General features: G+C 52.8%; 1 protein-coding gene across 1 annotated transcript in view; it reads left to right on the forward strand.

Annotated features, from left to right (window-relative positions):
- The first annotated feature begins 463 nt into the window (after positions 1–463).
- The window catches only part of ANGPT4 (angiopoietin 4), a 47000-nt gene continuing 31935 nt past the window's right edge, over positions 464–15528 (forward strand). Inside the window, exon 1 of the mRNA XM_061437133.1 lies at positions 464–1388. Within this exon, the coding sequence (XP_061293117.1) occupies positions 1080–1388 (309 nt within the window). The 5' untranslated portion in view covers positions 464–1079. The remainder of the gene's footprint in view (positions 1389–15528) is intronic.

Consider the following 15528-nt stretch of genomic DNA (forward strand, 5'->3'; position numbering starts at 1 on the left):
AACTCATATACATTCCTCATGCACGAGATGAGGTTTCCGTCTCAGGGTATGGAGGTTGAGAGAGGTGAAGCTGCCCACACAAAGTCTCAGGGTCAGTGGTTGGGGAGTAGGATTTAGAGCCCACTGCCTCTAACTTGGGGGTTGGTCAAGACACTGCTGTACCTCAGGCTCTTCTCCCCAAAATCTACTTGCCCGTTCCAGCCAAAGGCAGCCGCAGCGCTATCTGCCTCAAGACAAGAACACGCTCCCATTTCTATCACAGCACCGGAGCCCATCCAGGCCCCAAGAGAGAAGTGAGGATGGGAGCCTGGCTGGGGCGCCCACTTCCCTAGCCTTGCAAGGATTTTCTCTGTCTCTAGAAACAGATCGAACTGGCTGCCTCCTCCCCAGCCTCACCCCTCTGCCCCCCTCCCCGTTGCTCTGTTTAAGGTCACTCCGCTGTGTTCCAAGGCTAACACGAAATCAGAAGGGGTAGGTGGAGGGGGGAGAAGGAGAAGGCGCTGGGGGCTGAAATTTGAGATCTCAGCCTTGCGAGGAGAGGTTGGAGAGAGAGAGAGACGGAAAGACAGAGACAGAAAGAGAGAATTCAGTTGCCTTTGGTTTCCCGAAGCAGGCAGCTTGCGGGTTTGGTGTGTGTGTGTGTGTGTGTGTGTGCGCGCGCGCGTGTGTGTGTCTTGTTTTCTTTCCTCCCCTCTGGCAGGGAGGCCAGGCCTCCACTGGATCATAAAAGGACTCGGAGGCGAGGCAGGCAGAGCAAGCCAGTGCAGGGACATAGAGGCAGCGTGCGGACACACGAGAGGAGGCAGGAAGGGAAAGAGGGAAGAGTAGAGGTGAGGGGGTGTCTGGGGGCGGGAGCGTGAGGCGGTGGGAGGAAGCGGAGCAGCTGTGGTATTTGGAGCAATTATAAATAGCCGCCTGGACAGAGCTTGGCCAAACAGGGCTTTGCAGCTGCAGCGGCTGTGCAGGCAAGCCTGGCCACTGTTGGCCAGCGGCGGGTGCAAACGGCACAGAGATAGGTGGTGGACAGGCCCAGCCCCAGGGCTCTGACTCAACACCCCTCGCCATCACCACATCTCTGGATGCCCTCCCCACCAGCCATGCTGCTGGGTGGCCTCCTTCTCATTGTGGCCTCTACAACTGTGGCCCAGCGGAGGGGGCAGGAGGCCGCTGGGCGCCGCCGGGCCCACCGAGTCCAGCACGGCCAATGCAGCTACACCTTCGTGCTGCCAGAGCCTGAGCCCTGCCCACCTGAGCCCGAGGCCTTTGGGGGCTCTAACAGTCTCCAGAGGGACTCCCCGGCGGCCACACTGAACCTAGGAGACTGGCCAAGCCAGCGGATGCGACAGCTGGAAAAAATGCTGGAGAACAACACGCAGTGGCTGCAGAAGGTAAGGACTGGGTCTGCAGGGGGGTGAGGGCAGCGAACAGCAGGTGGAGCATCTACCCCAGAGCCCTGCCCTGGACACAGATGGCCAGGCTAATAGGGCCCTCGTCTCTGAATTGTACATATTGGAATGATGAGGCCCAAAGAGGGGCAGAGATGAGCCTGAGGCCACACGACAAACTGGGAGAAGACAGAACTGGAAACCTAACTCCCCAACTGCCATTCATTCCTCCAGTGTGGACCAGTCCCGTCCTAGGAGCAGCAAATACAACAGTAAGCAGAAGAGTACATTCCCTTCCGGACCAGGATAGGAAAGAGACAATAAAGGGATGAACAATATGTGCTCTGTCAGAGGTAAAGCAAAGTGAGAAAGAAAAAGGCAAGGGGTGACCAGAGGTGGCTATTTGAAGTCAGAGAATCAGAGAGGATTTCTCAGAGGAGGTGACGTTTGAGACCAGGGAACAAGTGAAGTGATGAAGCAACCTGGGAAGGTTTCTAGGGGGAAGCTATTTCCAGGGGGACCAGCAAGTGCAAAGGCTGTGTGGTGGGAATGTAGTTGGGGTGCCTGGGGAACAGCAGCATGGCTGGAGCAGAGAAGGAGGGCAATAGAGGGTTGAGGGACAAAATCCAAGAGGTGAGGGGAGGGCAGACCATGCCAGGCCTTGAGGGCCACCGGAAGAACTTTGGCTCTTCCTCTGAGCTTCACAGGAGCCATTGCAGGGTTTTGAGCAGGTGAGACACACCTGAGTTAGTTTTAACAGAATAGACTATAAGGGACAGATTTGATGCTGGGAGCCCAAGGAAGAGACCAGGCAATAAGTGATGGAGGCGTGACGTGAGACAGGACAGCAGGAGGGGGTGTGGCCAGTCAGATACTAGTATATTCTGAAGGGGAAGTTAATGGGCTGTGCTGATGAACTGGATATGGGGTGGCAGAGATGAGGGGGCTGAGGACCCCATTGCCATTTTGGCCCAATGCCAGGGCCACTCTAGGATCCCCTGCCCTCATTCTTTCAGCAGATATTCTGAGCATCTACTGCGTGCCAGGCTCTAGGCAAGAAACCGAGGTGAACAAAGCAGGTTCAGCCCTGGGTGGGGTGAGGAAAGCATCCTATGATGTCCAAGATGGGGAGCAGTCCCTCTTTATCCCATGGTTCAAATTGTTCAGATTGTTTGCCTGGTCAGCAGACAATGTTTCGCTCCCCCAGTACGTGCATATTTATTTAGTATTTGTGCACCTTATTAATATAATATGTACAAGGTATGACACAAATGAAAACTTTAAGAAGATAACATGAAATCACATAAATTAGAGTTCCAGTGGCTTCCTCCTGTTTTCTAAAGGATGACCTTCTGCATACCCTGGGTTGACCATCTCCCAAGTGGAGAGTTACACTTATCTAACCAAGCTGATTTGTGCACATACTCAAATACACACTTAAACTCCTGTTTCATTCCTGCCCTGACCATCTATCTCCTGAGCCTCCTATTCACCATCTTCTCATAGTCACTGTCTACTTGCCCCTCCTACCTTGCAACACTTACAGCCACCACCATCCCATGCTTAGGTCCCCCCTCAAGGGAGCTCTTGGCCTCATACACTGGATCCCAGAGGGCTCCATGCTGCCTTGAAATCTGTGTGTCTTCAGGCAGCTGTTTCCAGTCCTGTAAGGGTCATGCCAAGCCTCGTCTCCTCCTCAGCCTCCATTTTCTCTTTGTGCCCATCCTCTCACCAGACCATGGATCTCCTACTTCAAAGAGACATGGGGCCTACCCCACACTTGCAGATTCACCTATGCACCCACCAGTCCCCAGGGCCTTTCTCTGACTCAGAGGAAGGGTTCCTCCATGGACCAAAGTCACTCTTTCACAACTGTGGGTCGCATCCCCTGCAGCCCCTGAACTTCCTCAAACAAACCATTCCTCCAGTGTCTCTAACAACTCCTCCCTTTAGGCTGTTCCTTCCTCTCAGTCTTTAATTGCATTTCCCATGTTAAAGAAAGAAAGAAAGAGGAAGGGGAGAAGGAGGAGGAGACAGAACAAGACCCTTCTCCAGCCTATACCTTCTGACTTCTGGCCTGGCTCTCAGAAGTCTACAAGCTCTGCCTCTACTTCCTCCTTCATCCCATCCTTTTCCTAAGTAGCCTCCCACTTCCCATTTCCTACATCCAGTGGCCACGGCTCAGTCTTCATCTTACTTGACCTCTTGGCAAATTTAGTATCACTAACCAATATCATCCTTCCAGAAACTGTCTCCATCAACCAGTCCTCATCTACCACTCTGACTGCTTTCCCTACCTCCATCCTGGACCAGCCACCTCCATCTCCTACTTGGATGGTCATCACAACTGCTGTCTTAAGCTCCATTTCCACCCAGACCCCAGTAGTCCATTCTGTATTCAGCAGACAGAGGGGTCCTGTTAAAACCTAAGCTAGGTTAGTTTCTCCTCAAAACCCTCCTGGGGCTCCCATTCTCTTTAGTTATTCTCTTATTGAGTGAAAATCCTTGCTAGCTGCAACACCCCTCACCCAGACATGTATGTGGCTCACTCCTGACGCACCTCAGGTCTGCTACTTAAACGTCACCTCCTCGGAAAGGCCATTCCTGTCCACCACATTTAAAATAGCCACCCTCCTTATGGTCCATTTACCCAGCTTTGGTTTCCTCCCTTAGCACCTACTACCACCTGTTTTTAAAAACATTTCTTTCAGTCTGTGAGCTCCAAGAAGACAGGGGCCAAGTCTGTTTTGTTTGCTACTGGGTTCTCAGGGCCTAGAACAGTGCCTGGCACATAGTAGGCATGCAATGCATGTCTGTTGAATGGATGGATGCACAGTGATCCTCCCATCTCTCAGGCCAATCCTGCTCCTCCCCTTCTCCTGAAATGTTGCTGTTTCCCAGGGCAGAGTCTCTGTTTGTTGTTTCCTCTCATACTTTGTGGCACAACCCCCAAGGCTGCCCTCCCAGTACTCCCGCAGCACCATCTCCCCCCACCCCCATGATGATACCAAACCAGCGTCTGAGGGGCTCCCGACCTCCCCTCTGAGGGCTCAGTTTCTCAACTCCAAAGCCGCCTGAAATTGAGATCTTCCCTCCCCACCCCCCACCTATTCTGCTGAAGGTAGTACCACCCAGCCAACAGGTAATCTGTGGCCCTGGGATGTCCTTAACCCCACCCCACTCCCAGGCAGCAGATCCTATCCATCCTATCCCCTCAGCTTCTCAGCTCATCCTCCTGTCTTCCTCACTGCCCTGGCTCTTGTCACCTCTCTCCTGGACGCTGCTCTCACCTTGCACCTGCTTTCTCTACCCCAAGCCTCACCTTCTCATCCATTTCAACTCCCCTGGGTGCCTGGTGCTTGGATAACATTGGTTGAGCCAGATGATGGATTTAAACCAGTGGGTTTCAGGTTAGGAGGTCGCTCAGCTCACCTCTTCATCTGGCAGTGGAGTGTCCTCCCCAGATATCTGTCCACATAGCCTGATAATCCCGGGCAGGGCTCACCATGGAGCACTGTGGGGCTAAAGAATTCCCATGTGGGAATCAGGTGGACCTGAGTTTACATCCCAGCCCCAGAACTTACTTGCCACGTGGTTGTGGAAGAGCAAGGCTCAGTTTTCCCTTCCTCAAAGTGGATACAACAATAGTATGGTAGAGGGTTGGCTGCGAAGATCAGGGAGACCGCTAACTCACCCTTTCGGCTGCATGGGTAACTCACCTGGGAAGGGGTACAGTAGCTCAACTGGCTATTACTTAATTCAGCATCATCTCTATCGGAGCCCTGCACCGCTGGTCCTGGTCAATCCAAGGGTGGCAGGTAGCTTAGAGCAGGGAGAGTCACTTGTCCACGCTGGTGTTCTCTGCAGTTCCCAGTCTTACCCAGTCTCTGTTGGGGTCCAAGCAGAGGTTTGTCCTGCCATCTCCTGAGTATGCTTGGGTTGAGTGTTCCCTTCAGGCCCTTTGGTCTTTGGGTTACTTCCAGGTCACCCTGTGCCAGTGGAGCCTGCCCCAAGGTCAGACCCCATCAGCAGTCACTTTTCTCTGGGTCCCGTCACCTCTTTAGGCAGCAGCACAGCCTGGAAGGTGAGAGCCCCAACTCTGGAGCCCAACTTTTTGAATTCGAGACTCATTCTGCCCTTTTCTAACTGTGTAACCTATGGCAAGTTGCTTCACTTCTCTGAATCTCCGTTTCCTCGCCGATAAAATACAGTGACAACATTACCTACCTCTAAGAAGGTTTAATGAGATAACGCATATGAAGTCCTTGGCCCAGCACCTGTCATACAGTAAATTCTCAATCAATGTTGGCTGTTTCCATGAGGAACTCTCCCTGGAAAGAAAGACAAATCCTGAAATTCTTGAGTCCTTCCTTCCGAAATAAGACACAGGGCCCCTGGCTCAGGGGTATGAGGCACCTGGACAGTCATCTCTCTCACTCCAGTCAAGAATACTTGCTACCCTCTGTGACCGTGACCTTCTTCTGGCTCTTCTCTCAGGCATTCTCTTGGTCTGGGCTTATCTCAGGGTCTTTGAAACTTGAGGGCCTTTTTTTGGCTTCTGCTACAATCTCTTAGAAAAAAAAAATGAGTTTTAAAATAGTCTCATCACCATTGCCATCGGGGATGCCTGGGGAAGACTGGCCTTCCAGACCAAACTCTCAGCAAGTCTCATTCATCTGGGAAGTTGCAGAGAAGAGCCTCCCTCCCTTGTGGCCCCAACCCCTCTCCCTGTTCCCAGTCCAGTGTACAGATGAACAAACTGAGAGGCCAGAGAGGGGAAGGAACTTGCCAGAATGGCACAGCAGGGAGACCCAAAGTCCACTTCTCCAAAGTCTGTGTTCCTTCTACAACTCTGGAGGGTGTGAAGGAGGTAGGGGAGGCCAGATCTGAGACAATGGGGTGCTCCCTTCCAGAATCCCAAATTCCCTAATACCCACTCTCTTCTTCCAGCTATTCCACCTGTGCTCAGGGTGCATGGGGATGCCCCATCCCTGCTCCCTTTCCCCCTTCCTCACTCCCTTCCACACACTGCTCCCCTTCCCTTCCTCCCACTGGTCTCCTTTTCCTCCCCCTCCCCCTCCTCCTGGAAGCCTCTGCCCCAATGACTCATGTCTGGAGCCATCAGCTCGGTGGGCTGCACATCAGCTCTTGGCTCTGCTCCACTCCTTCATCTGGGTGAAGAGCTGCAGCAGGAATGTTGAGGAGAATGGGGGGTGGGGGGCAGAGCCAGCTGGAGAGCAGGCATCCCTTGCTGGGCTGTGCCTTCCAGTGGTTAGCGCCTGGCTCCTGAGTCCACCACAGACTCAGGAATACTTGCTGTGTGTGTGAGACAAGAGAGGGAAAGCACCTACTGACATTTGATGTGGGGTTAAGAGAGGCAGAGCCCGGAAAGCATCCGCCCAGAGCAGGTGCTTAATAAAGACCCTCTCCTGTCCTGTCATCCCCCAGCGGCCAGGGGCCTCTCAACCAGGAAGTGCCACACTTAGCCCTCGTTGCATGAGAAGTGTGAGGAAACACAAGTCCCCAGGCTCCTGTCCCACCTTCAGCACCTGAGGGCAGCAGAGCTTCTGCTGGGTCTCCAGGGTCCCAGGAGTGGGGCAGACTCTGAACCCCCAAACCTGGGAGCCCTCTACTTTCTCGTCTGTACCAAGAACAGCTAGCCCTCTCTGCTTATCTTCCTGTGCATCTCCGCCTCTCTCTCTCTCTCTGTGTCTCTCTGTCTCTTGTCCTGTGGCTCTCACGGTGGCTTGACTCACCTTCTCTAAGTCTGCATGTGTCTGTCACTCTCATACTCTCTCCTGTCTGGCTGGCATCTCCTCAGCTTTCTCCCTGTCTTGCACTCAGGCTCGCCCTGGTCCGCCCACTCCTATGCCATCCATCTCTCCTGCCTTTACCTCCCAGGGTGTCTGCATGCTCCATCCACACTGGAGGACATACAGGCATTATGGCCAGCACCCCACTCCCAGCTAGGCTCAGCTGGGGCCTCCTTCTCTTCCCCTTCTGTGCCCAAAGCCAATCAGAGAAGGGTCAAGGGCTGGACAGGAGCCCCCCAGCCTCTGCTGTTCTCTCCAGGACCCTGACGTCAAACCTCAGAATAACTCAGCCCCTCGGCCCAGTGGTCGTAAGGCCTTGCCTGGCTGGATGTGGGTCAGAAGCGCATCCAGTGGGAGCACAGCGTGGGGTCCTGGCCCAGCCCAAGATCCTCCCAAACTGGCCAGGACTCCCAACTGCCCTGGCCTCCCCAGGCTGCCCGTAAATTCTTGGCATTTTCGGCCTTTGGTTATCCAAACAAGAAATGGATCTCGGTTGCCGAACAAAATGTCTTGGGGTTTGATTTCCTAACCTCACTGCTGGCTCCTCTAGACAGTTCGGGCCTGGGGAAGGGGGTGGGGAGAACAGCATCTGCTTCTTGGAAGAATGCTTCTCCCTTTTCCAAGAACGGAGCCTAGAAACAGCTGGCACAGATGCCCTGGGCCTAGGGATGATCAGGGAGCAGCGGCAGCACGGCCCCTCACGTGGGATTCCCCAGAGGAACCGGCCGGCCCTATACTTCTGACTCTCTCCTCCCAGTCTCCAGAGCTCAGTCTGGGCTGGAAGATACACAGATCCTCTCTCCCCTTTGCTCCTTGAGCGGGAAATGTGAGAAAACAGGCCCCAGGTCTGCCCTTAAGCCTGTACCTCTGCTTAGACTCTGGCCTCTGAGTGTTTGCTTAGCCCTGGAGTTGGCTCTGAAATGCCTAGTATGGAGCCTGAATCAGGGGCCATGTCCCAGGGGGGCTTGCCAACCAGCTGTGGGCCTGGGGGAAGCCACCTGCTTCAAGTAGTGCCTCTGCAAAGTGGAATTTAAAATGCTGCCTCCCAGCGAGAGGGTAGGATAAAGAAACAGACCAGGAGCTAGGGCTGGCGTTTATGAAGCCCTTCCTGTGTGCCAGACACTGTCCTTCGTGCCTTGTGAGAATGATTGCACTGAATTCTCACAATGAGTCTATAAAGGAAGATTGCTTGCCCATTCGCAGATGAAAAAACTGAGGCACCAAGAGGTGAGGTGACTTGCCCAAGGTCCCATGACCAGGAAAAGTGGGTCATGTTCACACTTAGACTGTCTAATGCCAGAAACCACACTCTCAGCACTTGGACCAGTTCCTGGCTAATTGACGAGACCCATCCATTGTGTCCTGGGTCCCTGGGTACCCAGCCTGGGGAACAGAGGCCCCTGGCCGCCAGAGGGGAAACTCACAGGGGCTAGATTTTCCCCTTCACCCAGGAGGCCCTCAGCCAAGGAGAACTTCTGCCAGAGAAGATTCCCATAGCACCTCAGTCTTCAAGGACAGCCCTTGAGAACTGAGCGGACTGCAAACCTCCATCTAGGCATCCTCACTGTTACAACCTCTCTCCTTGTACCAGGGTAAATCCAACAGAAACCGAGCATGAGCCTTGGGGTCCCACTGACTCAATCTGAATCCCATCTCCGCTGCCTGCTGGCTGTGTGTTCTCCCTTTGCCAGTTTGTGCCTCAATTTTCTTGTCTGTGAAACAGGGACAATAGTAGAAGCCACTTTGCAGGTTGTCATGGAGATTAAATGAATTAATATACAGGCGGGGCTGAAGACAGTGTCTGACAGAGCCCAGGAAATCCAGCTATTGTAAACACACTGGGGGAACTTCCCCAGCAGTCCAGTGGTTAAGACTTCGCCTTTCAGCTAAGATCCCACATGCCTTGCTGCCAAAACACCACAACATAAAACAGAAACTATATTGCAACAAGTTCAATAAAGACTAAAAATGGTCCACATTTTTCTTTAATCTTTAAAAAAAAAAAAGGAAGGAAGAAAGAAAGGAAAACTTACTGAGGATGCTCGGCCCAGGAAAGGAATCCATCTCGGAATCAGCACAGGAATGCCAACTTTTCTGCATCCTGCCTGTGTGATCTTGGGAAAGTCCCTTTTTCTTTTCCCTGGGCCTCGGTTTCCTCTTCTTCAAAGTGGTGGGGCGTGGAACCAAGCACCTCAGGTGAGGACAAAATGAAGTAAAGCATGCAGAGACCTGGTGGGGTAGGCAGGTAGGTGAGGAGATGCCTGGGGCTTGAGGCTGAAAGTGAAACTATGTCCCTTGGACAGAGAAACAGAGCCTCAGAAGCTTAGGATGGCGGAGACTTGTGGCCCTTCGCTCCTGACTCCAGTCTAGCACTTGTTGGTCTGCTAAATGAGGCTGAAGGAAGGAAGGTGATTCCCAGGCAGCTGAGGGGAACCCCCACAGGAAATCTCTGCAAAAGCTGTAAGTGGGCCCCCCAGGCTAAGAGATGAGCTGGAGAGAGGCTGCAGATGAGGGGCTGGGGCCTCTTCCTCCAGAGTCACGCTGACCTGGGGTCCAATCCCAGCTCTACCTCTTGCCAACAGCCCTAGTTGTTTTCCTCAGGTTTTGACTAATTTTCAGAGTGCAAAAATTCAGAAATATGGAATTGTGTGAAGACGCAGAGGGAAAAAAAATCAGTGTCATCACTATCCCCTGGTTATTTCCTTGCTGCTCATTCTGTGCATTCTAAATGGTTACTGAAATGTTTCAGACGGATGAAAAGGTATAGAGAAAGATCAGATGAAATTTCTTGTCCCTAAAACCCAGCTTAAGTAACAAAACTTTACCAATCCCTTTAAGCCCCCGCCCCACTCCTACCTCCTTCCCCGACCAGAGATAGCTACCGTGAATTCTGTGTTGCTGACCCCTTACTCCAGCTCCCTCCCACATTCTGTATAAGAGGTCACACGGTCCATCTCTTTCTACAATTTGCTTTTGTTCGCCCAACCTTGTGTCTGTGAGATTTATAGCTCTGCAAATATGGGAAAAGCCTGAGTCTCGGTTTTTCCATCCGTGAGCTGGGGATGTGGTAAGCACGTGCCTGAGTTTGCTGTGAGGCCCAAATAGCCAGTGCCTGCTGAGTCTGGGAGTGTGTCTGTCACCACATCTGCTTGTAGGGAAATCAGAAATTCTGCTGTCGCTTCTTCTGTCTTCTGGAGCCCCTGCATTGTTGTAGAGACTCCACACACTGTACTGTCTCTGAGCCAGGCACTAGTACACGTGTTTTACAAACATGACTCATTAAATCTCACGACATCCTGAAAGGTGAGGATTGTTATGATCTCCACTTATTGTGGGGAAACTGAGGCCCAAAGAGTTTATACATCTGGGAGGTGAGGGAGGTGGGCTTGAACCCAGGCAAGCTGGTTCCAGACCTCACACTCTTAATCACTACACAGACTGCCTCTCCCTGCCACCCATTTTACAGATGGGTACACTCCCCTGGGCGGGGGGAGTGACTTGACTACATTCACCCTGGGGTCATTGTCAGGGACAACTTTACTTCTCCCTAGTGGTTAGAGGACACACAGTCAGGTAACTCATGAAAAAGCCATGTGTCCTTACAGTTAGGAAACTCTGGGATTGTGTGCACACACTTGTGTGCACCGTTCTAACTTAGTTTGCCAGGTGGAGTGTTCATTCCTCCACGTGCTTGATCACCCGTTCCACTGATGGTAGGGCTTCCCTGGTGGCTCAGACAGTAAAGAATCTGCCTGCAGTGCGGGAGACCTGGGTTCTCTAATCCTGGGTTGGGAAGATCCCCTGGAGGAGGGCATGGCAACCTACTCTAGTATTCTTGCCCGGAGCATCCATGGACAGAGGAGCCTGACAGGCTACAGTCCATGGGGTCACAAAGAGCCGGACACGACTGAGCGATTAAGCATAAGCAGTAGCCATTGATGTTTACCGTGAGCTTACATGCTAGTCACTTACATGCAGATGATGAAAATTCAACAGTAAGCAAGGAAGACTTGGTCTTTCACCTCCAGAAGCAGCGGCAAAGACACTAACGTGGTAATTTCTCATGTATACTGATTATTCATGATATTAATACATGCTGTGAAGAAGGGGCTCACCTGTTCAAGGAGTAAATAATAAGGGGCCCAACCTTGATGGAGGAATGGCTCCAGGAAGAAGAACAGAGCTGAGATCTGAAGAGTAGATTAGGAGTTCTTAGGCAAGGAAAAGAAGGGAAAAACATTTCAAGCACAGGGACCAGCAAGTGCAAAGGCCCTGAGGTAGAACAGAACAAAGGGATTTCGAGGAAGTGGAAAATGTTCACAGTGGCTGGAATGCAGAGAGTTAGGAGAATGTGGCCCAGATGAGACCAACCTCCCCAGATCTTACCCTGCTCTTGAGGCTCTGGGGTGTCGGAAACTGACATGGCCACTTTTCTGTCCCACCCCCAGTGATGGGCAGTGGCTGTGGACATCTGGACCTGCTCCTCTCCTCCTTGCCTGACCTTGGTCCTATCCCTGTCACCCTGTCTTCAGGGTCAGCCTCGCCCACCAGTGATGAGTGAGCAGAAAGAGCTTAGCCATTGGATTCAGTTCCTTACTTACCAGCTGTGGGTAACGCTCGGCCTCTCTGGGTCTCGGTTTAAACTCATTTGTCAAGTGGAAAGCAATCGCTCTTTTCCTCCAGGCTGCAGAGGAAGATCAGATGAGGGCAGAGTTACCCACCAGAGTTCCTCAGACAGGAAAGTCTGGTGCTACGTGGCGGAGATACTCCAGTAAGGCTTCCCTCCATCTAGAGCGCACTTGACTCCCTTCCCCCAGGGGGAGCTGGGGTGGTGATGGAGGGGAAGTGCTGTCACGTGGTCACTTCAGTCATGCCAGCTTTGAAGTGTAGCCTAAGAGAATCATTCCCAGAGAGCCTGGACTTGCCCTTGGACAAGTTGCTTAACCTCTCTGTGCCTCATCTATAAAATAGGTTGATAGTATCTCCTATCACAGAGGGTGGCAACAGGGATTTAACACACATAGTGGCTAGGACAGTGACAAGCACATAATAAGCACGAATTAGACATTTGCCAAGCAAAATGGACACACAATCCCACTCCAGGTAAGGGCTGATGCCCAAGTGGCGGGGAGGCAAGCAACTGCAAGAAACGTCACCCTGTTGTTTGAACTCCCGGCTCCTACACTTGGGAGAGTAAGAAGGACTCATGTGCTGGGCCTCACTGTTGACAGTCCTCTCAAGATCAAAGTTTGGACACAGACAACCATAAAGGGACAGCTGAGGCCAAGGCCCTGGCTGCCCCGCCCCAGCTGACGAGAAGCACCCACATCCAGGCGGCAGAGGGGCCCATGCCAGCCCCTCTGCAAGGAGGAATCAGTCAGCCCCATTTTCTGATGAGGCCATTGAGGCTCAGAGAAGCTCTGTCACTGGTGCAGACAGGACACAGCAACGCAGTGATGGAACCAGCGCCTGACAGTGCCGTGCGCCAGGCCCACGCTAGACTCAACGCTGCAGCTGGAAGCTTGGCAGAGCCAGGCCTGTGCCGGGAATCCGGGAATTACAACTTACGCTAAGAGCTGAAAAGCGCATCCCTCCTCTACAGGCTGTTGGTGCAAGACATTCTCCAGCCCTGGCTCCCTGCCCACTCGCTCCACTGAGCCCTGACCTAGAAGGAAAGCAACAGAATCTTTTGCAGGGAGGAAAACAGCCGAGGAAGGCTGGGCCTGGCTGCTTGAAAAAAACAAGACAAATCCCCTCTGCCTTGAGCCCAGGGGTCAGGGCCTGTGTGGGCCCAAGGGGATGGGAGGGGCTGGAGATGGGCAGAGGAGGGGCCGACCTTGACCGTCAAGTCCACAGATACAACGTTAGTTCCATTGGGAAAATAAAACTAGTTAGTTCCATTGGGAAACTGTAGCCTGGAGGTGACGGTGGGATGCGATGTGCCCGGCAAGAAGGGTGGGCCACCTGTGAGCAAGAGTGTCTGACCTCTATAACCTCTGCAAAAGCAGGACAGTACTTATCTAGAACAAGACACCCTAAGACATTCAGCAAGCTGGGCTTCCCTGGTGGCTCGGTAAAGAATCTGCCCGCAATGCAGGAGATCCAGGTTAGATCCCTGGGTTGGGAAGATCCCCTGGAGAAGGAAATGACAACCCACTCCAGTATTCTTGCCTGGAGAATCCCATGGACAGAGGAGCCTGGTGGGCTACAGTCCATGGGATCGCAAAGATTCGGACACAAACCAAACAACTAACACTTTCACACTTTCATTCCGCAAGTTAATTGAACCCACAAACATTTATTATCTCTCACGGTTTCTGGGAGTCAGGAATCGGGAGAAGTTTAATAAGGTAGTTCTGACTTGGGCCTTTTTTCTATGCAGTTATACTCGAGTGTCAGCTGAGCTCGTGGTCCCCTGAAGGCTCGACTGGGACTGAAGGATCAGCCTCTAAGGTGGCCCCAGCATAGGGCTGGGAGGGCAGTACTGGCCCGTGGTGGGAGGCCTCTGTTCCTCTCCAGATGGTTCTCAGGGCTGCTTGAGGGTCTTCAGGACATGGTGGTCAACTTCCTCCAGAGCAAGAGATTCAGGAGGGAGAAAGCGGAAGCCACGAAGTGATGTTGCCACAGTGTGATGATGTCAGCCCAGCTCACCACCACCATGTCTACAGTATCCTGTTGTTCACACTGGCCAGTCTGATGACACGGGGGCATGAGAACTGGGAGGGGAGGAGATCACTGGGGCTGCCTTGGAGTCCAGAGGCCACAAGCAGCCCACTGAACTGGTGGCAGCCGTGAAGGCCTGGTCCCCAGCCAGCCTCTGCCACTCACAAACTGTGAGTTGTTTTGTTTTTTTTTTGGGGGGCAACGGGCTCGTCTTCTCTGTGCTCCTTTTCCTTGGCCGTGAAATGGGGGCAATGAGACAGTCAAGATCTAAACAGACCAAATAAGGCCCTCAGGGCAATGCCTGGCACCACCTCTGGAGCAGGAACGAGCCTCCTCTAGTCACAGCTCACCCTCTAGTGCCCCGCATGGGTCCCAGCGCTTCTGAATGAGTTAGCTCAACAGACAAATGAGCCCCAAGACTGTGTCAGGTTTCTGGAACTTTCTCCTTCAGATGCCCCAAGCTGGCTCTCTCCCTTGCTGTGAGCCTCCCTCTCTCCTCTCCCCTCCCTCCAGCTTCCCCTTTCCTTCCTGCCCTTGAACTAGTGGTCTCTCCAAACTCTCTGACCCCTCTGGCCATGCCTGTCACAGGGATCCAGGGGGCAGCTGGGGCTGAGTCAGAGTCTCCAAACTTATTTCTAGCCCCTAAACTAATATTCCATGGAAATCTGGTGCCCTTTACATGCTGCTGCTAAGTCACTTCAGTCGTGTCCGACTCTGTGTGACCCCATAGACGGCAGCCCACCAGGCTCCCCGTCCCTGGGATTCTCCAAGCAAGAACACTGGAGTGGGCTGCCATTTCGTTCTCCAAAGCATGAAAGTGAAAAGTGAAAGTGAAGTCACTCAGTCGTATCTGACTCTTAGCGACCCCATGGACTGCAGCCTACCAGGCTCCTCCGTCCATGGGATTTTCCAGGCAAGAGTACTGGAGTGGGGTGCCATTGCCTTCTCCATAGAACAGACCTATTTGATTTTTTAAAAAAAATAGTTACTGAGCCCCTCTTATTTGTTACTGAGTTGGTATAGCTACTGGCACTGCTTGAGGCACAGAGGGTATAGCTATGAACAGGGCACGCCTGTGCTCCTGCAGCTGACATTCCCATGGGGGGAGAGAGGCGAATAGGAAACGACTGCAGTGATTTCAAACACGTGACATGCTGTGATGAAACCACAGTCATGGCAGGTGTCGTAGGGCTGGGGGTGCACTTACCTTTGATGGGGTGGCCATCAGAGGAGGTGACACTTGTGGGCAGACCTTAAAGTCAGAAGAGAGCTGACAGGAGAAGCTTTGGAAGCTCCTGAGATTGGGGTGTGTGGATGTGTGTTGGAGGATTTGAGTAGATAACACCCTGGCTCCATGGCCAGACCCCGGCATCCCTCTTCCAAACACAGTGTGCGAACCACAGACACAACCCTCTGCCCAGAGCAGTTCGTCCAAATCTCAAGTGTCCTTATCCTTTAAAGCAGCTGCTATGGTTTGAGGGATTTATCCCCAAGCAGCCTTGCAGAGGGATTTAGTGACAAGTGGGCAGGATGTTCCCGGCAGCCCTGATGTGATGGCAAAGGCCTGGAAATGAACCTGCAGACCCAGCGATAGGGGACCAGAGGAGCAAACGGTGGGGCACTTCAAACAGCAAGGCAAGTTCATCTGGATGAACATAGAGCAATCT

The sequence above is a fragment of the Bos javanicus genome, chromosome 13, assembly GCF_032452875.1.
Source record: "Bos javanicus breed banteng chromosome 13, ARS-OSU_banteng_1.0, whole genome shotgun sequence".
In the NCBI taxonomy this organism is placed as follows: domain Eukaryota; kingdom Metazoa; phylum Chordata; class Mammalia; order Artiodactyla; family Bovidae; genus Bos; species Bos javanicus.